Source organism: Trachemys scripta, chromosome 4, assembly GCF_013100865.1.
Source record: "Trachemys scripta elegans isolate TJP31775 chromosome 4, CAS_Tse_1.0, whole genome shotgun sequence".
Taxonomy (NCBI): Eukaryota; Metazoa; Chordata; order Testudines; family Emydidae; genus Trachemys; species Trachemys scripta.
The window spans coordinates 61,341,163-61,367,595 of record NC_048301.1 but is presented as its reverse complement, the minus strand read 5'-3'; the positions used below and the strand labels follow the sequence as shown (position 1 = coordinate 61,367,595).

General features: G+C 44.9%; 1 protein-coding gene across 3 annotated transcripts in view; it reads left to right on the top strand.

Annotated features, from left to right (window-relative positions):
* Positions 1–1,014: 1,014 nt before the first annotated feature.
* The window catches only part of RPAP1 (RNA polymerase II associated protein 1), a 53,965-nt gene continuing 28,546 nt past the window's right edge, over positions 1,015–26,433 (top strand). For all 3 annotated transcript variants that reach the window (XR_004645541.1, XM_034769121.1, XM_034769119.1), the window contains exons 1-11: positions 1,015–1,083; positions 7,218–7,462; positions 8,600–8,748; positions 8,975–9,067; positions 10,479–10,665; positions 11,727–11,903; positions 15,274–15,471; positions 20,953–21,068; positions 21,550–21,648; positions 22,089–22,190; positions 25,568–25,735. Coding sequence is in view for 2 of the 3 variants with exons in the window: in XM_034769121.1 (XP_034625012.1) it covers positions 7,273–7,462; positions 8,600–8,748; positions 8,975–9,067; positions 10,479–10,665; positions 11,727–11,903; positions 15,274–15,471; positions 20,953–21,068; positions 21,550–21,648; positions 22,089–22,190; positions 25,568–25,735 (1,479 nt within the window). In the remaining variant the exon portion in view is untranslated. The remainder of the gene's footprint in view (positions 1,084–7,217; positions 7,463–8,599; positions 8,749–8,974; positions 9,068–10,478; positions 10,666–11,726; positions 11,904–15,273; positions 15,472–20,952; positions 21,069–21,549; positions 21,649–22,088; positions 22,191–25,567; positions 25,736–26,433) is intronic.

Here is a 26,433-nt window from a genome sequence, read left to right as displayed (position 1 = left end):
TAAATTTGCATAATTTTTAAAGTATTTACATAAATCCAGGCACAAGAATTAAAACCCTGGATCCTTAAGATTATCTTGAATACCAAGAACCTGAATTGGGACAATCTACATCATAAGAGGATTCAGGGAAATATTTAAGTGGCATTGATTTTTAGTGCCAGCATTTTAGTGCCACTGTTTCTCACTGACCCTGCAGGCCAGCATTGGCAGATTGGGTTTTTGCCAGTAGGCTAGTGTGCCAGGCCCAAAAGCAACTGTCTACTGGGAGAAGCAAGAGACTTGGCAGCTCTTCAGGGGCATACCCAGGAGATCAGCTTTAATTAATATTCCTTTTACCTGCTGCAAATCCGACACATTGCAATGGGGACTTCAGTCCCCTTTACTGCTCCTTCCTCGCTCCAAATGTTCACAGATTCATGCACAGGCTTAACTTTAGGCAGGGGAGCAGCCCGGCTGAACTCCCACGCGCAGGAAGTTAAGCACCTCCCCAGGGATTTGTAGGCTGGATACGGCCACAGTCGGTATCTCCTTCCTTCCTCTGTGAGCGGGGCTCTGGCTCCCTGGGAGCGCGAGGTCCTCTCCGCACAGGGCGTTCTGCCAGCCAAGCGGGCTCTGGGCAGTGGCGGGGAATGGCCGTGTTGGGCTCGCGTGGGGCAGGGGAAGGCGCCAGGCACGCGCTGCGGGGCAGAGGCGCGAGGCAGGGCCCAGTTGGCACTGGGATACGCTGTCGGGGCGGGGGGGGGGGGGCCTAGCCACGTGCAAGTCTCACTTGCGGGCCCAGGCTGCAGCTCCCCAGCGGGCGTTGACTGACAGCCCCACGTCAGGGAGGCGGACTCCCGGAGACATACGCTGCTTGCGTCAAACATTCGGCCCGCACAGCCCCATCAGCCCACGTGAGCCGCCGCCCTGCCTCGGGCTATTCTTCTCCCACGGCTCCAATATGGCGGCGGTAGGCGGAGACAAGAGCTATGGAAACCGCTCTAGCCGGGGGTGAAAGGGCGCGGCCGACGGGCGGAAGTGACGACATCTGCGGGGCGGAAGTGCTGCGGCTGGCGGGATGGCAGGGGCGGCTCACATGCGCAGGTTAGTGTCAGCCGGTGACTGGGGCAGAAGCTTGTCCAGGGCTGTTCCCCTCGGGGCGGCGGCGGGGAGCCGCGTTTGCCCAGGGGGCGAAGGACGGGGCTGAGTGGGGACAGGCAGCAGGAGCAGATCTCCCGCTCCTCATGCGGCACGGATCCGCTCCCGCCCTGGGCCTGGGCCACTGGCGTGGGGGCAGCAGTAAAACCCCCTCGGGGGTGTATGTGTGTCCGTCCGTCCTTCCTGCGCCCGGGAAGCGTGTGTCAGACAGAGACAGAAAGTTTCGCTTCGTTCCTTGCTAGAAAATCTCCCTGTCTCATGCCGGAGCGGAGTACCCCAATGCTGCCCATTTCCTTACTTCCCTGTCGCCCCCCTCCCCGCCAGCAGATCGCAGCCAGGGGCCAGTCCTCCCCGCCGCCCCCACCACCCGGAGACAGACAGACACACACACACACACGTGTCTAGCAACCACCCAGAAACATAGTGGGTCGCAGTAATGGTGTGGTAGGAGGGTGCTGGGTGAAAGCCGGCAAAAGTTTGAGATTTAGGGTTATCCATTCAGAGGTAAATTGGAGGTGACCCGCAAAGGGAAGGAAAAATTCTAACCCGCACACCACCACCAGGGGACCCTTTAAGGGATATAAAAGTGCTATTGGAGATTATATAGGCACTCTCTGCTATTACTGAGGAATTGGAAACGCTTAGGGTATGTTCACACTGCAATTAAAAACCCACAGCTGGTCCCCTGCCAGCTGATTCAGACTGCGTCCAGGGGGTTCTGGCTAAGGAGCTGTTTAATTGTGGTGTAGAAGTTTGGGCTCAGGCTGGAGCCCAACCTGTAGGACCCTGCCAGGGCTGAGGGTCCCAGAGTTTGGGCTTGAGCCCAAACCACTGTTGAACAGCTCCTTACGCTGAGCCTGAGTCAGCTGGCATGGGCCAGCAGTGGGTGTCTAATTACAGTGTAGACATACCCTCAGCTACCGTCTTGGACACATGTTGACCTAAAAGGGACATGTAGTCACAGATGTGAGAAATAAACCTTACTAGGACATATCAGTTTTGCCCTGGCTTATGAATGTATGTTGGAATGTTAGGTATGTTTAGATTTACAACAAATAGTTGAAAAATGGGCACTTACCCTAAATTTTTGGTGCCACGGACAATGTTTTGAAAGCACAACAAAACATTAACCACCCTCTTCCTCCAACCAGCAGCAACCTCCAGCACATACAGTGGTAATAAATTTCACCATATGGTGAATATCACTATATAATCATAACTAACCTGTGTGTAAGTTATTTTGACAAATTATTTTTCAGACCAAGAGCCATTTACTTCTACAGGTTCTAACCTAAGCCTATTTTTATAATCTATCTCAAAATCCTCACATAGAATTACTTGTACTGTATACCAAAACCCCATCAATGTTGCATACTCTGAAAAAACTGCTGAGTACTTTAGTTTATTCTACTGTAATGATCTATTAACAGCAGATATCTTCCTTTATTTTAATATTTGGCCCTCTGCAGTAACTCTTGAGGCTTCCGTTACCCCAAAGACCCAATGGATAGTGTAGGGGCACTAATTTTTCCTAAGGCATTCACTGTTACCTGGTCCAAATGCAGGTATTAAATATTCTGTGACCAATATAAAGCTAGTTTTTTCTCCTGCAGGTGGCCCATTCAGCAGGCCCTCTTCCAGGGTTAGACTGGTTATAGCCCAGGATATTTGGCTACCTATACTGTTGATTACAGGCTACAGTTACCACCCCAATCCCCATAGCTGTTATGGGGTGTTTTTTTTTTTGTGTCAGTTGCCACAGTCTGTAGGGTGAAAAAAGCCTTTCATGAGGGGCAATACGACATAGCATACATTGGTTTAGTAGACAGATAAATAGCTCAGTTAGTCTTTCATTGACATTGATTTAGAGCACTATGGCTGTGACCTTCCTTGATCTCTGCACTGCCATGAGGGAGGCCTGCCTGAGTGGAGTTCTCTGCCTCTCTCCCTTCACTACCCCACTTCAAGGCCAGCAGGAAAGGACTGGAGATGTTATGGAGAGAGTGTGCTCAGCCTCTGGCTGGAGGAAGCACCTTATGTTGCCCTATAGTGATCCCTTTGTCTGATTTAGGAGCTGTGATTGAGGGGCAGGTCCCTTCTGGTCCACTTTGGTGACTAAAATGGAATCTCCATTGAAAGGAGTTAACAATGTCATATTGGGGATGGGGAAAATAAGAGACCTTGGGGTTCAGAGACTCCTCACAATCAGAGAGGAATTTTCCTACACTCCGGAATGGGTGCCCTTCCTCATTTATTAGCCACATCTAAGCCAGAGCTGCTGTCTTACTACTTACAGGCTGCTTATAGCTTTCCTTCTGTTCACGCTCCCCCAGTATAAGCACAGTTCATCTGGCACCTAATCAGAAATCACTATGGTAGTGGCTCACATCAAATCAGCAAATATTTTCAGGCAGATGTCTTAAACTGAGTCAGTACCCATCACCGTAAGTGGGAGGTGAATTTAGGAGTTGCTGGAAGAAATTTTCTAAGTATGGGATGCTCCAGTAATGAAGTTGTATGCTACACAAAAACCTCCCAAATCAACAACTTTCAATTGTTTTGTATCCAGTGAGAGGAGGGACAGATGGACCCGCTCACTTAACAGACTTTAATGGTGATTCTGGGAAGCTTTGCAACTCTTAGAAACATACTCATTTACCATTATAATGGTAAATATTGCCTCATCATTCTCTGTCCTCGCGGCTTCTCTCCGTCTTCTCTCTGGATTCATATATTATGTAATATTAAATATGATGTTTTTCGTATTATTTAATGTACAAATACAAAATAAGCCTTGAAAAATTGTTGGCGCCCGCCACACTTTTCTGAAAACATGAATGTGCTACTGGCCACAAAAAGGTTGGGGACCACTGATCTAGATAATAGTCCTGCCTTGAGTGCAGGGGACTGCTCTACATGACCTCCCGAAGTCCCTTCTAGTTCTATGATTCTATGAATCTCCTACACCTGTTCCCATCCCCCTCTCTCCATATCTAGTCTAAAACACTGGTCTCCAGGATGTTTATAGACCATTACTTTCTATCAACGGTGCTGGTAGGTGTTTTACCAAAAATAATTGTAATAAAAAAATGTATATATGGACACTCTTAAGTGTGGCAGATAACTATGTATTAAGTATCAGAGGGGTAGCCGTGTTAGTCTGGATCTGTAAAAAGCAACAGAGAGTCCTGTGGCACCTTTAAGACTAACAGATGTATTGGATGAAAGCTTATGCTCCAATACATCTTAGTCTTAAAGGTGTCACAGGACTCTGTTGCTATGTATTAAGGTTCTTCTTGTAGTGCAGATGGAGGCCTGAGTTGCAAGGCAATTGGGACCAGTCTTTAAGTTCCTGCTGCACTGGGTTCAGAGCTCCACTAGTAGCAATACGGTTATTGCTGGCAGTGTTCTAGCATACTTTTTCTGCCAGCTGTGAGAAGGGCTTTCTGACAGCTGTGCAAACCAAACTGTACTGCAGTTATCCCGTAGGTAGTCCGGTGAATGGTCTAGATAGAATAAAAGTATTGGGGGAAAAAATGATCCCGTGCACGCTACTCCTGCCCACCTGCTAGCATCAAATGTATTTAAACCATTTCGGGCTCATCCACACTTACAAATACACCAAACTGGGGAAGCTGGTTACAACATGTCTGCCTCTTGACCCAGTTACAACATGGATGGAATCGGGAATGTGGGTGTTCAAGGCGTGAGTCTGATTCCAGAACAAGGTTACATTCTCATCCACACTATAACTCTGATGTTCTGTTGTTACTCAGCACTCCAAGGAGCGGTAGTTACACCCATGCTGAGGGGAGTGACTTTGACTTGTTCCAGAAACCCCTCTCTCTTTCTCAGTGTCTTCTGTGGCTGGCTTTCATCCCACAGTGTCTGATGATTTTCTCTGGACTGTTCTAAAGTGACTTTGTGACCCCATTATTTTCAGATGGTGAGAGTAAAGCACAGAATAGCCAGGTAGGCATGTGTAAATCTGAGTGTTGAAGGCAGGGCAAGGATGGAAGAATTGGTGAGCGATTTATTTGAGGGGCATCTGCAACACATTTTGATTCTAGCCAATTTGTTTCTGATATTCCAGCACCATCATAATTTGGGCTGTGATGGTCTTTGAAGTCCTGGGTTTCTGATGTCATGTGGTGCTGCTTATGCATATCATAGGGAGAACCAATCAATCAAAATGAGATTATTGCAGCCCTTGCTGCGGCAGAGAGCTCCATAAATAAACTACAAGCATGTGTGCTTGTGTCGTGAAGTGAAGAAGGAAGAAGTGTCTAAATAAGTCACAGGTGTTGCAGTGCCATTGGAAGGAAGCCAGATTGTAAGGCAGCATTCTGCCTTCTCCCTTTAAAGGCAATCCAGCACCAATACATGCTGAATTGTGATATAAAATCATGCTCTCTTGTGTTTACAAAGAACATAGTACAATACTACCTCCCTATTACCTAATATAGAGCAGCCTCATTCCAGGGCCCCCAAAAACCTGCCAGCAGCCACTCGAGGGACCTTTGTTGGCAGTCTCAGAGGAGAAGCCCTCTTGCTCCTAGAGATGGTTCTGTTGGCAGGGTAGCGTAGGGAAGTTCACCCTGCTGTTGCCTATGTTGTACCTGGTCTTGGCAAAAATAAAGGACACCCTTTATGATTGTTGAGTTGGCAACTGTCACAAGCATTAGGCCAGGGGTTCTCGGACTTATGTACTGGTGACCCCTTTCACACAGCAAGCCTCTGAGTGTGACCCCCCTTATACATTAAAAACACTTTTAAATATATTTAACACCATTATAAATGCTGGAGGCAAAGCGGGGTTTAGGGTGGAAGCTGACCGCTCACGACCCCCATGTAATAACCTCATGACCCCTTGAGGGATCCCAACCCCCAGTTTGAGAACCCCTGCATTAGGCCATTGTGTTCAAACTTGGGTGTCTAAAATTTGGCACCAAAATCCTCCTTTAGGCATCAGACAAAGGGGTCTGACAGTCAGAGGTGCTGAGCACTCACAAGTACCATTGAAGCTAATGGGATCTGAGGGTCCTCAGCACCTCTGAAAATCTACTTTATTAGGTGCCTAAAGATAGCCACTTGAATCTAAACATTTTTGCCTAACTTGTCTTTTTTTCAAAATAGAGAGTTTTTGCCCCCTCCCCCGACATAATGGCTGCATTTATATGGGTCTTTGGATAAAGAACAGTGAGAGAATGGGATGGATCCATCCCTAGTCTAATGCCATTGAAGTCAGTGGTGTTATACCGGGGTGCACTATGTCCCCTATTCCAGCTATTTCCTTCTAATAGATTCAATACAGGTGATCCACATATTCCTAATATAGATTATTTAGATTGTAAATATAGAGTTATTTTCTATAGCATCCTTCTCCCCAAACATTAAATCCCAGGCAGAAGGCCAGTGAACAGAGGGAGGGCAAAATTAAGAGGGATAATCAAGGGAGAAATCACTTTTCAGGTAAGATTTGAGTGAGATGGAGAGTGAAAGAGGCAGGAAGATATAGGAAAGTTGTTTCAGTTTGCAGGAGCTGCAGAGGAGATGGCTCTTGCACAAAAGGTGGACAGAGAATGGTAAAATTCTGAGAGGAGGCCAGTGCTAGATGGGTGGAGAGAGGTGATTGATTCCAAAGAGGGAATTTTATGTTTGCACCTTCTGAGTGATCTTGCACTAATTTTTATGCTGAAAGTAGGCTAAATCCAACTACACCACCTGGGGTTAAACACTAACAGCCTCACACAATTAAAGGCTGCATGCAAAGTTTGTTTTTAAATATCATGGAAAAGAGCAATGCCTGTTGGCTGGCTGTGTTTGTTGGACTGATGGTGTTTTGCTCCCAAATATCTGACAGAGCAGGTGTCTGCTTGTCTGGTGGCGCATTGACTGGTAGTGAAGACAAGGTCACAGTTCATTTGCGCCATTAATGGGAAGAATGGTGGTCGGGGTGATTCAAGAGGGTGGGGTACTGCAGTCAAGAGTGTGGGAGAGCTGTGTGTGTCAGAAGGAAACGTGTGGGGGGTTTCTCCCCAGAATCCAAGTCTCTAATTTGTTTCCTTTGTGTGCATCAGGTACCCTAGGAGTGACACACAGCTCTAGGGCAGGCAGCAAGAGTGAGGAAGCAGGATGTTGTCAAGGCCAAAGCCTGGAGAGTCTGAGGCAGATCTGCTGCGATTTCAGAATGAGTTCCTGGCAGCAAGGGCTTCCCCGGCAGTGAAAGTCGTGAAGAAAGCAGACAAGAGGCGAGGAGCTGCTGGCAGTGGAGATGAGGAGAGACCCCCACTGCAGGACAGCAGGGATGTGGTGATACTAGACGGTAACTTTCTTTGGGGTGTCTTTACTTTATGTTAATACGGACATCTTCCCCCTTTATCTTTGGGTAATCACTTGTATGCTTTATGCCTTCTACCTCCTTGCCCTCAACATCCATCTGCTTTTCCCCTGCATTTGTATCCTGCTTGTGGTATTCTTCATCCTTACTCCCCTATATCTAGGATAAAGTGCTCCTCTTATGATCTGTGCTTTGCTTCTGCGTGTCCTCCAACAGCATCCATCAGAGTTATCCCTGCAATACACGTCTGCCTCAAGTGCAATCCTGGCATCATACATCCATTCTCCCTGCAATATTCCATTTGCTTGGACTTATGTTTGTAGTAGCTACCTCAGCTGTCTCATGTGCATAGCACCAGCTGTTTTACCCTGCATTTAGACTCTCTCCTGAGCGCCTCTGTTAAATTCTCCACACAGTCCTGCCGGCATCCAGCTGTTTTAGTGTGCTATATATTCCTTCCTCTAACATCCATTAGCCTGCCACTGCACTGATAACTATAACCAGTTCTATAGTACCTTTGATCATCCAAGTTCCAGGTGCTTTTATAACATCAATGATTTAAACCTCTCAGCCATTGGTGAGGTAGGGAAATATTGTTCCCACTTTTACAGATGGAGAGACTAAGGCATTGACTTGTTCAAGGTCCCACAGAGAGTCACTGGCAGAGTTGGGACTAGAAGCTTGGTCTCTGGAATCCTCGGCCTGTGCTCTAACTGCAGAACAGTGCTTCCTCTCTGTTTCTGTATGTTGTCTTAGCATTTCTGTGTATTGCCCTTGTACCTATAGCTTTCCCTTGTGACCTGCAATTTTGAACTCAGTGCTCTTCCCTGTGCACACAACTCTTTAAAGCCTTTCCCCAGGAGTGATGCCTGTAAATAAATCAGCAATAAAATCTGTGACTACATAAGTTCAAACCCTCTGCTTCCCAGAGAAGTTGAGAATTCTCAACTTGCTGCTTCATCATGTTCAATTCTTGCCAAGGTAATAGGCACCTTAAAATACCAGAGCAAGATTTCCTAGTACATATCTAGTCCCTAGAAGATATGAGTAACTCCTGTGCATCATAAATAGCCTCATGGAATGTGCATTGAGGTTCTTTTGTTGTTGTTTTTGCCTCTTCAGACTTTCCTGATGTGCTCCCAGCCCTAACTCCAGCACCTCCAAAGAAGTCCAAGTTCAAAAATGCCTGTGTCCGCTTTGATGATGAGGATCCAGAGGAGAGATTGGAGTGTCATGATCGACACATCACGGCAGTCTTCAGCAAAATCATTGTGCGTTATGTGCTTGTGTGTTGTAATGGTGTGTCAGGTTGCTGTGAATAGAGCACTAGGGAGGGAGTGTTATCAGATGGGAGGAAGCCCTTGCTGTCCTAGAGTGTGGTGAATCCAGTAGCGGTGGCACTGCAGTATCCTGGAGCACCTTGAGAAGAGCGAACAATTTGTGTGTGCACATGCAAGAAGTAGTTTGTTTAGTTCCTTCTGTTTTTCTTGTCTGCAGGAACGAGACACAAGCATGGCAGCTGTGACCATGCCAGTGCCCACTGGAGACCCGTTTCCCAGAGCGTTTCACCGGTCTGAAATAAAAAATGAGGTCAGAAATGCAGCTTCACTCGAGTCGTCCCTCACTTTCTTCTTTAACTACCAGAATTTCCCACTGTAGGGCAGAATGCCTGCCCACAGTATTGGTGCTTCTCTGGGCTATAAGCAGGCAGCTCAGCATGCTGGAGATCAGGAGCTAACTCCCATATCTACTGAAGTTGCTCCTCATCACAAGAAAGAGCTGTCCTGCCAAATCAGAGTCAGGGGTTGCCTTGTATCCTACAACTACATGAGATTGAATTCCCCTAATCTAGAAAGAGAGAGGTCCCTTCACAGCTGTTTGCTGAGGAAGAGTGGGAGAATCCAGGTCTCACCATGTACATGGCCTGTTTTGTTTGTTTTGTTTTTTAACCAGCGAAAACACCATATTCTATTAATAAAGAATAAAAGACTTTAATGATTCGATTTATATCAATTCCCCAACGGGTGGTACTTCTTCACAAACCCTCTTCTGAGTTCATTTGCATTCGTATCTGTTGCAGCTTTGTGGGTTTTGATTTAGTTTGGCCTGAAATCTGCTAGAGAAGCTAGAATCAGAAGCAGCAGCTTCTGTCAACCTAGTTTTGCAGTAACAGGAGGTGCAGGCTAAGAAAACACAACTGAGCGAGAGCGGGATCCAGTTTCTGGGGCGCTGACACATGATGGATGTGCTGGTGCATCTGAAGAGATGGCTTTTTAGAGGGAAGACTATTAAAAAGGAGTAGCTTCTATTAAACCACCACGTTTGTTACTATAAATATGTAAGCATATGGAAGCAACTTCAGAGTTTTATTTTAATAGGCTCTCATTTTTTAGGCACTCTTCTCCCCTCACTGGGCAAGAAAAGTGCAGGAGTCCTGTTTCCTTAGGGTGCATGGATTACCTTCCTTAGCACAAGCAGCGCATTAATTTAGCCAGGATTATTTTAGCATCACTCGCCCACTTATTACTGTGTAAATCTTCTCACCCGACTGCAGTCCAATAATCTTGTAAGAAGCCTGTTCCAAGCATGTGGTGAGTACAGTACAACCCCCACTTATCCTCAGAAATGCAAAGCATTCAGATAAGCAGGGTTTCAGATTAACTGGACGTCGTGAGCTGTTGTGCTCATTGATATTGAGGTGTATCTGCTTTCTGATTTGCCAGAGTTCACCTATAATTAAACCCAGTTGCCTCTAATCAGCAAACAATGAGGGCAATTATTTTTCTCCTTCTGTTCTACCTTCAAACAATACAGTAGAAAACAGTCATGCATGTGCAGGAGAGAGGGCAGACACTAGTATTTATTTCCCTCATAAATGTCCTGTTCTAAACCCCCTGTTTTGGAAACACTTTTGTAGAGTGTATACACGGTTGTCTGTGATATGAGGGTGGGGGCATCTGGAGACGAGGTAGTGTTGATCTGGGAATTTATCTTCCTACAGGTGAAGGTGGAATCTGGAAGAAAAAGTATCTTTGCACAGAAGATAGCTGCTAAGAGAGCAGCTGAAGAGGCTGTGACAGCTCCACCTGCTGTTGAGACTAGGCATACACACAGAATATCAGCAGTTCCAGGTGCCATCTGTTCCCCTGGATCAGCAGAGGAGGAGCCACTCCACAGCACTAAGGATGGTGAGTCATGAAGCCTCTGTCTGTCTCAACTGTCATACTGAAATGGCCGCCACTAATGTAGATTGGGTTGTTCTTCTGTGTGTCTAATGTTAAATGGCTGGTGACTCTCAGATGGTCAGCTGTATTGATGGGAAGCCTAGGGTTTCTTCTGATAGGCCATTCTCCCCATACTTGGCTCCTCTCCAGCTGCCTGGTCCCCTCTCCCCCCCTCCCAAATGCTCAATACACAAGGCTTTCAGCTGCTGTGGAGACAGTACAAAACATGATTGGTACTGTTACAGAGATGTTACTTAGAACTGTTTGAAGAGCAGTCCAATGCCTGCAGGATTTCCAGTTTACAGTATTAGGGATGCTCTGGTATTGTATGGAGCAGATGGAATGTGCTGTCCTTCCAGACAAAAAGAATTGAATCCGGGAGACCATGTCCTTGTGGGGTGGACCATGGACCAGTTGAAGGATCTAAGTCTCTATCTGATAAAATGAGAATTTTATACCACTGTTAGGCTCATTCCATTTAACCCTTTCTTTAAGAAGGGAGTTAGATTGGCAGATAAAGAGAGAGCTGGGGTTTGCTCAGGGCATGATCTTTCTGCATACTTAGAGCTCTAACAGTCAAGGAGAAGAAAATCAGTAGATTAGCAGTCCCCAACCTTTCAAGGCAAATGTCTGTTTAGCAGACTTTCACCTGTTTGTTTATGTGCGCTCTAACCTGCAGTGTGGTTTGGGTAGTGCTCCATCTTTTACAATCATGAGAGCAGTGTGAGTGTTGGAGATTGCAAACATGGATAGGCTGGTGGTGTACCAGGGCTTAGCAGAGAGCTAACATTAAACCTGGAGCAGGAACCTAAAGGGCAGGTAACAGTGGCTGGAAAAACTGGAATAGGTTATATTCACTGTTACCTTGGCTAGTAATCCATTGTTAAATACTGTTTTTATCTGAAACAACTGGAAAGTAGTTGATTTCTGTGCAGTGACATGTTTTTGATCTTTTCAGATTTGGATGAATTAATAATGCTATAGACATTTGACTCACTAATAACTTCTGTTGCTGGATTTTCTAGGCAAACCTGATGATGATGTGAGCACTCAGCGACCTCGTATCATAACTGGAGAGGGTCTTGGAAACTTGGAGAGTGAGCGGGAAGCTCTGGCTATCCACGAGGAGAACCTACAGAAGTTGCACTCCATGACCCAAGAGGAGATCCTACAGGAACAGAGGAGGCTGCTGGTTCAGCTGGGTATGAACACCAGTATCCTGCACACGAGCACCTTGCTGCCTATTCCAGGGTGAAGGAGATATAGGGTGTTCTGGATAGGCCACAAAGGGATGGAGTAAAGCAGTTGCAGCCAGAATCTTGGGGGGACCCTTTATTCAGAGAGCTAAACTGTCCAAACCTCTGAGATGAAATTAGTCTTTATTTCTATCGCTTTTAACAAGAGGGTATAAAAGGAAACCTTGTTTTCTACACTGTGGAACTCGCCCCCACAGAGTATTAGTGAGGCAGAAGACTTAATACATTTCAAAAAAACATTTCACTTCTTTTTTTTTTTTTTTTTGGGGGCGGGGGGGGAATAAAAATACCTGTATTATCTATGTTTACGCCAAGCAGGGTAAAATTACCAGGACTTTCAGTCCTCTGGCTTCAGGGAATGAAACCGGTCAGATCTGTGGGTTGAATTTTATGCCCCCAAAATAGTGAATTGTCCATGAAGAATGGCTCACATGGAGGCAAATCCTAAGCCCAGGCTCCAGCCTCAGTATGTGGCCTGATGCTGGTCAGACACAAAGGAGTGGAGGAAAAGAATCCTCCCCTCCAGTCTCAGGCTGCATAGGGACACTGCGAGGATTGTTGCAGCCCAGTAGCTAGGTTAGATGTCCTTGATGTGGAGGAGATCATAAAGCTTCATGCCCAGCTGCACTGTACCCTGTGTAGCCCCTTCAGATTGTAGGGATCTTTGCAGCTCTATATTGATTCTATCACCGGAGAGACTATGCTGAGGCAGAGCATGATTTTGACCACTGTGTCTTCGTAATCAGTGTCTTCGGAATAATATTTATATATATAACTCTAGAATGATTAAGAAAACCTCTTTTTCCTCTTTCTGTGCAGTGAAGCACAGGAAAGCACAACTCTACTTGCGTTAATAGAAATAATGGGTGTTTTAAGTTGGTCGGACCCGACACACAGTGTTTGATCTAGTGGGATCCCTCACTGAGGGAGGTTTAGATTGAATTGTGTGTGTGTGTGTGTGAGAGAGAGAGAGAGAGAGAGACAGACAGGGGCAAAGGGTAGCTTGTTGTGTCCCGATTTCTTCTGTTCCTTTCTATAAACTGATTTAAAAACATGGAGTACATTTACCAGAGTGAAATTTCCACAAGCCAATGTTAATCTAACAGTATAACTCCCTGCAGGGTTACAGAGAATTTCCTAATACCTTGTGCCTCCTCTCCCTGAGTAGTAATCAGTGTGATTGTTGTTGTTCTCTAATAACATTTCACTTCTGTTACCATCTATTGGAGGATCTCTCTGCACTTGATAAACACTTAATGAACTGAATCTCGCCATGTCCCCACGAGGGATGTAATTATTACTGTTCCCACTTGGCAGATGTGGAATCTCTCACATAGAGAAGTTATGTGCCTGGCACAAGATTATATGATGTCTGTGGCAGAGCTAGGGGTAAAACTCAGATCACCTGACTCTGACCTGTATTTTAGTCTCAAGAATATTCTCTCCCCTCCAAACACCTTCCGCTTCCAAGCATCCTTTTCCCCCCCCCCAAATCACGAAGAGAGCTGCCAGTGTTTATATGTGGTATATCTTGACACTAGTAAGGTTTTTGATACTGTCTTGCATGACCTTCTTATAAACAAACTAGGGAAATACAACCTAGATGGAGTTACTATAAGGTGGTTGAATAACTGTTTGGAAACCCATTCCCAGAGAGTAGTTATCAATAGTTCACAATCAAGCTGTAAGGGCATATCAAGAGGGGTCCCAGAGGGATCAGTCCTGAGTCCGGTTCTGTTCAATGTCTTCATCAGTGATTTAGATAATGGCTTGGAGAGTACACTTATAAAGTTTGTGGATGATATAGGGTGATCAGACAGCAAATGTGAAAAAGACCCCAAAATTGGGACTGTCCCTATAAAATCGGGACTTCTGGTCACCCTAGGATGATACCAAGCTGGGAGGGGTTGCAAGTGCTTTGGATTCAAAATGATCTGGAGAAATGGTCTGAAGTAAATAGGATGAAATGCAATAAGGACAAATGGAAAGTGTTCCTTCCTAAGTGGAGTAATCAGTTGCACACATACAAAATGGAAAATGACTGCCTAGGAAGGAGTACTGCAGAAAGGGATTTGGGGGTCATAGTGGATCACAAGGTAAATATGTGTCAACAGTGTAACACTGTTGCCAAAAAATAAAATAAAAAGGGCAAACATTATTCTGGGATGTATTAGCAGGGGTGTTGTAAGCAAGACACGAGAAGTAATTCCGCTCTACTCTGCACCGATTAGGCCTCAACTGGAGTGTTGTGTGCTGTTCTGGGCACCACATTTCAGGAAAGATGTGAACAAATTGGCGAAAGTCCAGAGAAGGGCAGCAAAAACTATTAAAGGCCTAGAAAACATAATCTGTTAGGGAAGATTGAAAAAATTGGGTTTGTTTAGTCTGGAGAAGAGAAGACTGAGAGGAGACATAACGGTTTTCAAGTACATAAAAGGTTGTTACAAGGAGGAGGGAGAAAAAGTCTTCTCCTAAATCTTTGAGGGTAGGACAAGAAGCAATGGACTTAAATTGTGGTAGGGCGGTTTAGGATGGACATTAGGACAAAATTCTCAACTGGAGAATAAAGCACTAGAATAAATTGCCTAGGGAGGTTGTGGAATCTCCATTCATTGGAGATTTTTAAGAGCAAGTTAGACAAACACCTGTCAGGGCTGGTCTAGACAATACTTAGTCTTGCCATGAGTACAGGGGACTGGACTAAATGACCTCTCGAGGTCCCTTTCATTCCTATGATTCTCTGGATGTGAAGTCCATGGCTGATATTAGGGATGGTGATCCAATTCAGATAGAGAACTCTTCTCAACTTGTACCCAGAACTTGAACTGAAACTTTGTTGTGGTTCAATAAAATGTGAATCATTCTTCTTACTATGTTCTGTGCTTCCTATTCATGTGGAACTCAGGTTGATGTCAATGAGAAATCCATATATAGGGAGCGCAGAATGTCAGAACTGAGATTACCAGGTGGATCTGAGAGCAGAGTTTTCTCTGTAATTAACAGTGTGACTTGTATGTGCCTTTTTTGTAATACAGGGGGCAAATTACTTTGTTTATATTTGCGAACTGGGAGAATTAATAGAATTTTGGGTCTCTTCCCTGCCTTGAAAGACATTTATCAGATCGGTTCTTCCTGTCATTTTAACAACCAGTTGTCCCCATCAAGAGATCCTGAAGCAGTAAGTGTCTTCGAGAGGATCACCAAGAGCATTTGAGACTGGAGTAAAGAAGACTAAAACATTAAATAGTAGGAGTTGGACCAAGAAGCATTTTGATGACTCAATTTTGCTATTCTATTTGTCTGTGATTACTTTCAGATCCCAGCTTAGTTGCTTTCTTAAAGTCACAACGTGGTGTTGAGGAAGGCCAGGAGAGACGAGAGAAGCCTGGACATCCAGAACCTGGGACTGAATCCCAGCATGGTGCAAAGGAGACTGTGAAGGATTTCTCTGTAGGGGGGTCAGGCATGGAGGAGTCTGTGTGGCCTGAAAAAGATACAAGAATGGAAATTACAGGTAACAAAACTTGTACTTGGTGGCATGCTAGACCTCATTCTGTGGCAAGATTGTCTGTTTTCTGAATCATTCCAGTGCTGAATTCTGCAGCAATTCGTTAAATACCCAAATTAGCCTTTGGTCAGAAGTTTTTGAAGAAATCAAATTTTGGGTCCAAGTGGAACAACACCACTTATTTTAATTTGAGTTCCATGCATTGTAAGGGTGCTTTTTTTTTTTTTTTTTTAAAATACAATGCGGATGGTAAATGGGGAGAACCCATTAATCCCTGTAACTTACTCAGAGATGCATTGGGAGGAAATGCATTTTATAGGGTGAGCCTCATTGATCTTCTGAGCAGGGAAAGGAAAGGACAGAGTGTGGCAAAAAGAAACAGAGAGGCAGCTGCTGCTGGAATAACTTTCTTTAAATGGCACCCCTACTTCGCGAAGAGCTGCTTTCTCTGGGAATGACTGATGCCCTTTGCTGCTGATTCATTTGTAGCATGGCCCAGGGATGTCAGCAACCACTGTTGAATCGCAATGAATCTGTACACCTACAGGATGGGTATTTACAGCCTTTGGGTCTCGGCTTCTGCCTTCAAGAGTTCAGCTCTCGTGGAAGGTGCAAGGCCCTACTTGTAAGACAAGATGTTAGTGGGAATTCTGCTGTAAATAGTCTTGGTCAGGTTGGGTGACCTAGTTGGTCTTTTCTTACCTTACTTCCCGTGATCTTACTGTGTGGCTTGGAGCTGAGAACCAACTGAGTGGATTTCCAGCGGATGCCTGCCTGGTGCTCACACGGGGGTGGTTGTTGTTGGGGCGCTCCACCATTCTTTGGGTGACAGAATAGTACAAAGCAGCAAGAGAGCAATCGTGCTGTAGAATTGTCATTTACAGAGTGAAACTTTCAAAGATAATCCTACTAACTTCTCTGTGGTGTTTCCTGTGTTTTGCTTTGCCGGAGCTGGTCTTTGAAGTTCAGACAGAGAGGAGGCAAAGTGTGTATGGGAGAGGGTGTGGAAATGCCAGTTTCTTGTCAATGAATATCTTGGTTCCCGGATCAGCAACAATCCCCTCAGGCCCTTGAGTTCCCACTCAGGTGTCTCCTACCCCGGCTCAGCAGATGTTTTGCTGTCAAGTAATCCAGTATTGTTTCTGGTTCCCCTCTGAGCAGTGCTTCAGGGGCACCATATAGTGTTCCCTTGGGTCTTATTCTCCCCAACCCCCTATTAGCAAACATCTCTTTCCCCCAACTCTGTCCCCAAGGTCTTCTACTTTTTCTCCTGTCCATGGAGATGAGGTGCACCAGTCAAGGCTCAGTTTTTCTTCCTCTCTCAGAATGGGCGGGGGAGGGGGAGAGTGTCTCCTTTTCTCACCAAACCCCATAGAAGGGGAACGGGAAGGGCAGGAGTAAGTCTCCACCCTTTCTGCTCTCCCGAAAGGAGGCCAATTTCTATCCACTGTGCATAAAAGGGGCTGTGGCCTTCCAGGCTGGGAGGAAGGTGAGATACTGGGAGCTACAGTGCTGCCAGTGCAGAATAAGTGCCCACTGAATCTGGCCTCAGTCTAGCCAGAGTCCTATTCCCAGCAGAGCCACAGTGCAGATCAGATGTATGGCTACTGAATATGCTGAGATAACCAATCTGTGTGTCCTCTGCATACTTTAATGCCTAGTCCTATTTCCCTTTTTAAAAAAGTTAAATGAATTGGTGGGTCTCAGCTGAGCTGCTAGTGGTCCTCACCAAAGTGCCAATGCAGCTGGTGGTAATTGTCCCCTTACTTCCCGTCTCAGCAGAGAGGCCAAGGAGAGAATGGACATGGAGACAGAAACACCCTCCTGCCGTAGGTCCTTGTTGGGGCACTATGGGAGGGCACTGTGGGGAAGCCAGCACTGCTGCTGCACCTGCTGCTGTCCCTGTCCTCTTGACAACAAGAAGACCTCTGTCTCCAGGAGTCTTACTCAGCACTGAATTCTCTTCGAGAACAGGAGTACTTCTGCCTTAAATTTCTGTTCCCAGTCCTGCTTTTCTCCCTGTTGTTTTGTTTGTGCCTTTTCCTTTTCTCCATCTTGTTGCCCGTTTCTTCCCCCACACTGTGCCTTTGTTGTTTACATTTCTCCCTCGCTGGTGTACCACTCCCCAATTTCACATTGTTCCTTTGCTGTCTCCATCTCCCGATTCTCTCTTCTGATGTTTTCTCTGGGTTACAGTGCAGCGTGCAGGCTGCCTAATGAGATCTTTGAATTGCTCTTGGATTTCAGCAGTGTGTTTTGGGAAGATAACGACGGTGTTTACCATTTCCTTGGTGAGAGAGAAGCTTGTGTGTGTGGAGGTGAAGGAAAGCTGTTTTAGCATCTATTGAAGAAAACACCTCATTCAACAATCCTTCTGCTGTTTCTTCACAACAGTTTTCTCCCTCTCTGATTCTTTATCTCCGTCAGCCTTAATATAAAGGTTATTTTTAGCTCTTCAGTTCCAGAACAATGGAGTGTACAAGCTGCATCTTAGTAAGTGACACTCGCTTTCCCCACTCCACACCAGGCACCAGCACAAATTAGTTGCTCAGGAGAAGTGGTCTTTAAAGGGTGGGCAGGGTTGTACTGGAGCTCTTGGGAAGAGTATGTTGGTTGGGGAGGGTGCTTTGCTCCCCATAGAAGCCAGTGTTGGAATGGGAAAAGGGGATTTTCTATGGGAAACTTCATATTTCAAGGAGGAGAGGAGCAGGAGAGCAATTTACAGAAAGAAGCAATTCTAAAAATCATTGAGGCATTTCTAACTGCATGAGGTTACGCATGCAATGCACGGTGCCTGGCAGGAGATGTAATATTAATTTTACATTAGCACTTAACGTTGGGAAGCTGCCACTGCTGATGTCAAGGAGTATATTCATCATGAGTAAACTCGCAGAAATGGCAACCCTGAATCCCACAGGAAAGAAAACAGCCCGGTTCAACAGCACTAGGGGAGGCATTCATTCAATAGTGAAAACTTCCTTCTTAATGAGAATAAAAGGCTTCGATTTCTGATAAACAAGGTTCCAAGTCCTTTGCCCAGAGGTTGTACTCTCATCAGAGGAAAAAAGTGCCTACAGGATCTGAGAAGGAGAGTGGAGAGAGAGGGAGAGTTGGGTTTGTAACCCTTAAAGCAATGGAAGCCCTGTAAAATTCAGTACATATGTTGCATTCAGGCTACCAGCTTGTGTTTCTGTAAAGGGATTTCTCAGTAATTGAACAATCTGCTGATGCCTTGGAATATGTATCCGTCTTTTCCTGTTGACAAGATTGTAATGCAAGGGCCAGCAGTAATATTAATAATCCTGTTCATGGCATGATTAAATTAGCCCTTTCCATTTAGTGATTAATGGAGAGGGGGAAAAACAACTTGTTGAATTAGAAATGTCAATAGATTTCAGTTTTCTGGTGATTTTACTTCCTCTTGTTTCACACCCACCACCCACAAACATGCCATCTTCTTTCATTTCATATGCTTTTTTTCTTTAATTAAAATGTGCACTGGGCCTTTGGCTGAAGTTCTGTGGAACAGTTTTCTGGCTGGGGTATATAACTGCGCTTGATTCCTTGCCTTATTCAATACTACACTAATCATGAGTCTATGGCTATGTCTCAGAAATTATGGGGGCCCTTTATGAAGATTAAAGGGCTAACTGGAGACATGAGCCAGGAAAAGGTTAGGCTTCAGGCCGGGCCAATTATCTGTGGGAAAAGGACTGATCAGGAAAAAGGATTTATGTGTATCCGTTGTTTCTTGCAAGGGTGCTTCAGTGCACAGGATTACAGCAGTAATTTAAATGTCTCCATGTCCTGCTCTTGTTTTGTTCAATCAGAAACAAAGCTGCTACTCTTTAATACCCTCTGGTCACAGCAACCAGTTCTGGTCCTTTAGCTAATGTTTGTGTGGTTTCCTGGGTGGAATCTGGAGAGGGAAAAGACTGGTAGCTCATCCATCCTTAAGCCAGCATGGGACAGATTTCTACTGTACCTTTGCTAGTGTATAGTTGGCTCCAGTTACATGTCCCAAGCACCCCTTCCCTTTGGAGAGTAACTTGCAGCTTAAGTCATCTCTCTGACAAAAAGTTTTCCATGATGTTGAGCCTAAATTTCCCCTCTCCCAGTTTCTTCTAGTTTAAAGCTCTGTTTATTATGCTAAATAATTGATCTTCCTCCGTGGTGTTTACATCTTTCAAATACTTGTCAGCTGTTGTCGTGCTTCTCCACTGAGTCGTGGCTCAGCCAAGCTCTCTCTCTATATGTATTTATCTCTGTGAAGGGTGTTTGCTTGCCTCAGGATCACCTCTTCATGGCCAGGCGTGGCATACCAGTGGTTTCCCCACATGATGCCCTCTGCTGATGGCTGTTCCAGTGGCCTCTCTTCTTGTAACTCAGTCCTCTGGCCAGGTCATGATTTCATCCACCCCTTCCGGGGTAACACAGTCTGACCTAGAATAGTTCAGTGCCTTCACCAGAAGGTCTTTTGGCCCCAACTCTAGGCTCCTGCCACTTTCCCAGGGGCTGGGAGCCAAAACTAGGCCCTCCCACTACACCGGGCTCCAGCCCAGGGATCCTGTAACCAGCAACCAGGGTTTGTGCACTCCCACACACAAGAGATGCCTCCCAGCTGCTTACCAGCCTTCTTTAGTCAGGCTAGGATCCCAGGGTTTATCCCCACCCACCCTGACTCTCTCGCTGTAGCCCCCTTCTGCTACAGATTTCTGCTCTTTATACTAACCAGCCTGCTCTTGCCCAACTGGGCTTCATGATCAGTTAAGTTTGGCTGTCCCTCCCGGAGCAGCCAGGTAACATAACTGGCCTCTCAGGCTCACATTGACCCACTCAGGGCCTGTGTGGGATTTGCACGCCATCACAAGTTTTTAATCTTTTCTCAGAAGTCAATCACTTCAGCTTCTGACTAGGTAGCCAGAACTGAATACAACATTGCAGGTATGAGTGCATCAGATCTGTGTAGTGAGGGACTATTACTTCTCTGTCCTGTGACGTGATGTCGCTAGGCAGCTCAATATTGCACTGACCTTTTTGTTACCATAATTTACTGCAGGCTAATAATTTACTGTCCATTCTCATTTGTTTCTTTCAGCATTACTGCTTCCTAGCTTTCTACCTCTTTGTTTCAGATTATTTTCCCTCAGATGTTAGCTTGCAGTTCTCAAACTTGAATCTAATTTTTTTTCTGTCCATGTTTCTAATCTTTGTTTGTATCCTGTCTGGTGTTCAGCTCCTCCTAAATTAGCATCGTCTGTGAATTTCATTACAGTGCTGTTTACTTCCTCTTCTAGAGCTTATGAAAGATTAAAACAGCAGTATATCTTTGATGTTTATGCACCAGCTATGAGTCAATTTGAAAATGTTTTTTTGTTACTTTACATGAAAACTGCACATGAAATACTCTTAAAGCCAAATATTTGGCTGTCTTTCTCTATGCCCAGGAAAGATAATGCCTCTGATGCTTTCTCTCCCTCCTCAAAGAAGTTGACCTTCCCATCAAGCCCCAGAAGGAATGGATCCACATGAACAATGTGGAGTTTGAGAAGCTGGAGTGGATAAAGGATCTGCCCCACCCCCGGCAGAGGAGAACCAAAAAGGTTTGAAAAGTAGAAACTGATTTTCTCCCTTTTCGTTTGTTGGTGGGATGTGTGGTTCATGCTGGTGAAGTCTTCAGAGACTGATGTTGCTGGAAAATGCGCCTTCTCTTCTTCAAACTATAAATGATGCTAACAATGGCATCTCTCCAGATCTGTCCCTGTCCTCTCTTAGAGTGTGATGAGAATCCAGTTACCTTTTCCATAATACTATGCAGGGTAGATCTGGAATTAGAGGGGACTAGGGATTGAGATGGGAATTTAGTATCTAGTGGTTGAGAGATCTGGGAATTTGAAGTTTGGAAACTAGAATATGTGGGGAAATAGCTCTGGAATTTAAGAAACCAGGGCAACGGAAATAAGTTCTAGAGAACTTGGGACTTCGTGAGCTAAGAGCTTGAAACTGTATTGAGGAAGTAAGATATAAAAGCTGAGTGGAGTGGAAGGCAGTAAAATAACTTTTTTTTTTTTTCTTTTTTAATAGGGAATGCAAGCACGATTTAGTTTGAAAGGAGAATTGATTCCTCCAGATGCAGATTTACCTACTCATCTGGGTCTACACCACCATGGAGAAGAAGCAGAAGTAAGGGAGATACCAGAATAAAGTGGAAATGGAAAGAGTATACCTTATTCTGATTTCCATGTTTAATTCTCAGATTCTTCGTGTCTGGATATCCTCGTGATGTGACCTTAGGAATGCGTTGATAATTCTGTGTTGAAGTAGGACCCAGGAGAGAAATCAGAACATACCGAGCTGCTATTTCCCCCCCCCCCCCAATCCCATTTTAAAACATATCTACTTGCAAAAGAATACCCCCACACAATTGGCTTACCTATCAAGGTGAAGCCTCCCTTTAGCCAGTCTCTCAATGAAGTAGAATCTCTTCAGTCATTTGCATAAAGCAGCACCCACAACTCTTTTGCAATGCAGTTTATCCCTTGTGCTATGTAGTATTTTGTAACTACTCTAAGGATCCTGTTTTATCTATTTTTTTTTTTTCTTTCCCCTCCCCCTCTGTGTAGAGGGCTGGTTACTCCCTCCAAGAGCTCTTCCACTTGTGCCGCAGTCAGCTCATTCAGCAGAGGACATTGGCACTACAGGTGCTAGGCCATGTTGTCCAGAAGGTGAGTGACCTTTGTATGGAAGTTCTTCCTCCTAGTTTACACTGCTGGCAATGTCAGGGCCCAGATTCTCTAATGTGATGCGTTCGCTTTGCACTGCTCAGGCAGCACAAAGTGGATGGATTCCAGCCAGAAGTCATCAGCAGAAAATTCCCCTTTATGAAGGAGAACCCCTCACAGGTGTGAAGCTGGCAGAGCCAACTACTGTATTGCCTTTCCCTGCCGCCTTGGCAAAGGGGCAGGGTGTGTGCATGCACATGTCAGGTGTAGGCCTGTGTGAATCCAAGTGGAATTGTGCTATGGGAAAACTGAGCGCCAGCTATCTCAAAAGTGCTGTTCAGCAGTGTCACAGAAATTGCATATTTGGTCGGTCCATGGTTTCATCTGACTAGGGCTGTCAAGTGATTAAAAAAATTAATTGGGATTAATCACGTGATTAAACAATAGAATACCGTTTATTTAAATATTTTTGGCTGTTTTCTACATTTTCAAATATATTGCTTTCAATTCCAACACAGAATACAAAGTGTACAGTGCTCACTTTATATTTATTTTTGATTACAAGTATTTGCACTGTAAAAAAACAACTGAAATAGTATTTTTCAGTTCACCTAATACAAGTACTGTAGTGCAATCACTTTATCATGAAAGATGAACTTACAAATGTAAATTATGTACAAAAAAACCTGCATTCATAAATAAAACAATATAAAATTTTAGAGCCTGCAAGTCCACTCAGTCCTACTTCTTGTTAAGCGAATCACTCAGACAGACAAGTTTGTTTACATTTGCAAGAAATAATACTGCATGGTTCTTGTTTACAGTGTCACCTGACAGTGAGAACAGGCGTTCTCATGGCGCTGTTGTAGCTGGAATCGCAAGATACTTACGTGCCAGATGCACTAAAAGATTCATATGTCCCTTCATGCTTCAACCACCATTCCAGGGGACATGCGTCCATGCTGATGATGATGGGTTCTGCTTGATAACGATCCAAAGTAATGCGGACCAACGCATGCTCATTTTCAATATCTGAGACATATGCCACCAGCACAAGGTTGATTTTCTTTTTTGGTGGTTTGGGTTCTGTAGTTTCCGCACTGGAGTGTTGCTCTTTTAAGACTTCTGAAAGCATGCTCTACACCTCGTCCCACTCAGATTTTAGAAGGCACTTCAGATTCTTAAACCTTGGGTCGAGTGCTGTAGCTATCTTTAGAAATCTCACATTGGTACCTTCTTTGCGTTTTGTGAAATCTGCAGTGAAAGTGTCCTTAAAATGGACAACATGTGCTGGGTCATCATCCAAGACTGCTATCACATGAAATACATGGCAGAATGTGGGTAAAACAGAGCAGGGGACATACAATTCTCCCCCAACGGGTTCAGTCACAAATTTAATTAACACACATTTTTAACCAGCATCATCAGCATGGATGTATGTCCTCTGGAATGGTGGCTGGAGCATGAAGGGGCATACGAATGTTTAGCATATCTGGCACGTAAATATCTTGCGATGCTGGCTACAAAAGTGCTATGCAAATGCCTGTTCTCACTTTCTGGTGACATTGTAAATAAGAAGAGGGCAGCATTATGTCCGGTAAATGCAAACAAATTTGTTTGTCTTAGTGATTTGCTGAACAAGAAGTAGGACTGAGTGGACTTGTAGGCTCTGAGGTTTTACATTGTTTTGGTTTTGAGTGCAGTTATGTAACAAAAAAAAATCTATGTTTGTCTCTTTCAGGACAAAGATTGCGCTACAATACTTGAGGTGAATTGAAAAATACTATTTCCTTTGTTTATCATTTTTACAGTTCAAATACTTGTAATAAAAAATAATATACACTTTGATTTCAATTACAACACAGAATACAACATATATGAAAATGTAGAAAAACATCCGAAATATTTAATAAATTTCAATTGGTATTCTATTGTTTAACAGTGCAAATAAAACTGCGATTAATTTTTTTGAGTTAATTGCGTGAGTTAACTGCGATTAGTCGACAGCCTTACATCTGACATAAGCTATTTTATTGCACTTTCTCTCCCATTGGCTGAGCTAGACCTGTGACATGCTTGTTCTTATAGCAGGTGAGAATAAACCATCCTACTCCTAAAGCAATGCACCAGCACCGGTGGCAGAATGAATTGTCTGCCTCAGTGGAAAGCAGCACAACTTCCTACCTGGCTCACAGGGAACGTAGTGCTGCGGATGTCAGCAATGAATGATGCAGAGAGGACTTAATGTGAAGAACTTTGTGGGATGGGGTGAGGAGCAGGAGTTTGGTCCAGAATTAAAAAGTATGATCTCTGAGGTGAGGGAAGGGAAGCCATTCACATACAGAAAACAAAAGAATAGAAACCAAAGGATTAAGAGTCTTCCTACTCCTGCTGCACTTGCTTTTCACTCTCCCTGCCCCACACATTGATAGGGTTAGTGCAGAGGGACTAGACCACAGTGGGAGAGCATTAGTTCAGTCATAGGGATAGTTTGTCATGCTTAAACAGGAAAGGAGTTGTGATCCCTCACACTAAGTGTGAAATGTCAGCAAATGGCGGAATGGCATGAGGAATGTGGGACCACTCCCCTCTAGTGGAGGTACAAAAGGAGTATTTTGGGGGGACTGTGGCTCATGAAGCTGCAATCAGTCTGGTGTTCATGATGTGCCATGGCAGCACGGCCTTCCTCATGGATCTCTGTGTATTTGCAGTGTAATTGCTTATGTATATTTATCCAGTCGGGGCATTTTGATGACCCTCCTCTGTAGAGAGGGGAAGGTTCAAAAGAAGCCATGTCAGGTTGTTAGTTGGAAACCTTCCCAAACTGCACAGCATTGTGGGTATCTGAACTGAATATGACCCTAATGAATTTCTGTGCATCTTGCATGTCCGTTGGAGTCCAGGATGCCTGCTGGATTCCCTTTTTAATTGGTTCTAAAGTCTACTTGCGGGAAACTGCGAGGGTCATTCTGGAGTTAATTAGCTTTGGATTAAAAATGTGTAGCCACTACACCTCTACCTCGATATAACGTTGTCCTTGGGAGCCAAAAAATCTTACTGCGTTATAGGTGAAACCGCGTTATATCGAACTTGCTTTGATCTGATGGAGTGCGCAGCCCTGCCCCACCCGGAGCACTGCTTTACCGCGTTATATCAGAATTCGTGTTATATCGGAGTAGAGGTGTATGTAATGTTCCAGCCTTGCTGTGCAGCTCCCACTGGACAGGGTGCTCCATCGTTGTCGCTGACCAAACACAGCTCTCTTAGCTGCTTTACATTTAACATAGGCAACAGCAAGTGTGGTGCATGTTAATACACACCTGGCTTTAATGGGGTGACCCTGTTGTTGATGCTGAGGTTGTGGATGGCATTTCTTTCAGGCCAAGGCTGGGGAGTTTGCCTCCTCCCTGAAGGGTAGTGTCCTGCGCTTGCTGCTCGATGCCGGATTCCTCTTCTTGTTGCGCTTCTCCTTGGATGATACAGTGGATAATGTCATTGCGGCATCTGTCCGGGCTCTCCATGTACTGCTGGTGTCCCCTGAAGATGAGGTGAGAGAGTGGTGCTGGGTGTAATACTGATTTGGGTGTGGGAATCAGAAGGAAGGGGCCTATTAAGTCGTTTGGACCAAGCCGTATGGTGGTCAGTGTCATTATTCTCCACAGAACACTATTTTCATGCTTTGTTCAGTCTCACTGTAAGCAATGGGGCTTCCACCACTCCTTTTCCTTGGCCTAATTACGCTAATAGATCTGACTATTCAGAATTTGTTCCTGCTGTTCAGACTAACTCTGCCTTGCCCTAAATTCATCTCAGGGCTGCTGAACTTCTCTCGTTTTTTTGGTGTGCATGTACACTGTATTATTTCACAGCCCCGTTTTCAGGCTAAATGTATTTAGTTCTTTTAATCTGACCTCTTACATCAGTGGTTTCCAGCCCTTTCTTGTGGTGCCCCTTTTCCAGCCAGTGGACTGGCAGCTGGATGCTCTCCCTCTCATGCCTTATCCCAGCACAGTTGCTGCTCTCACTCTATTCATCTGTTCATTTTCTCTGCTTCCTTCTCCTGGGCCCTTTTGCTGTTTTCTTGGTCTTGTTTCTCATTCTTTCCTGCATCCCCCTTTCACCAGAAGACTGCAGGTCTTTTTTTTTTTTTGCGGTGTAGATATCATGGATAACCCTCTGGGGCAAAGACGCACATGCCCTCCTGGCTGGGCTTACCCTGCAGGAGCATGGGTGAGCCCTGCTGCCT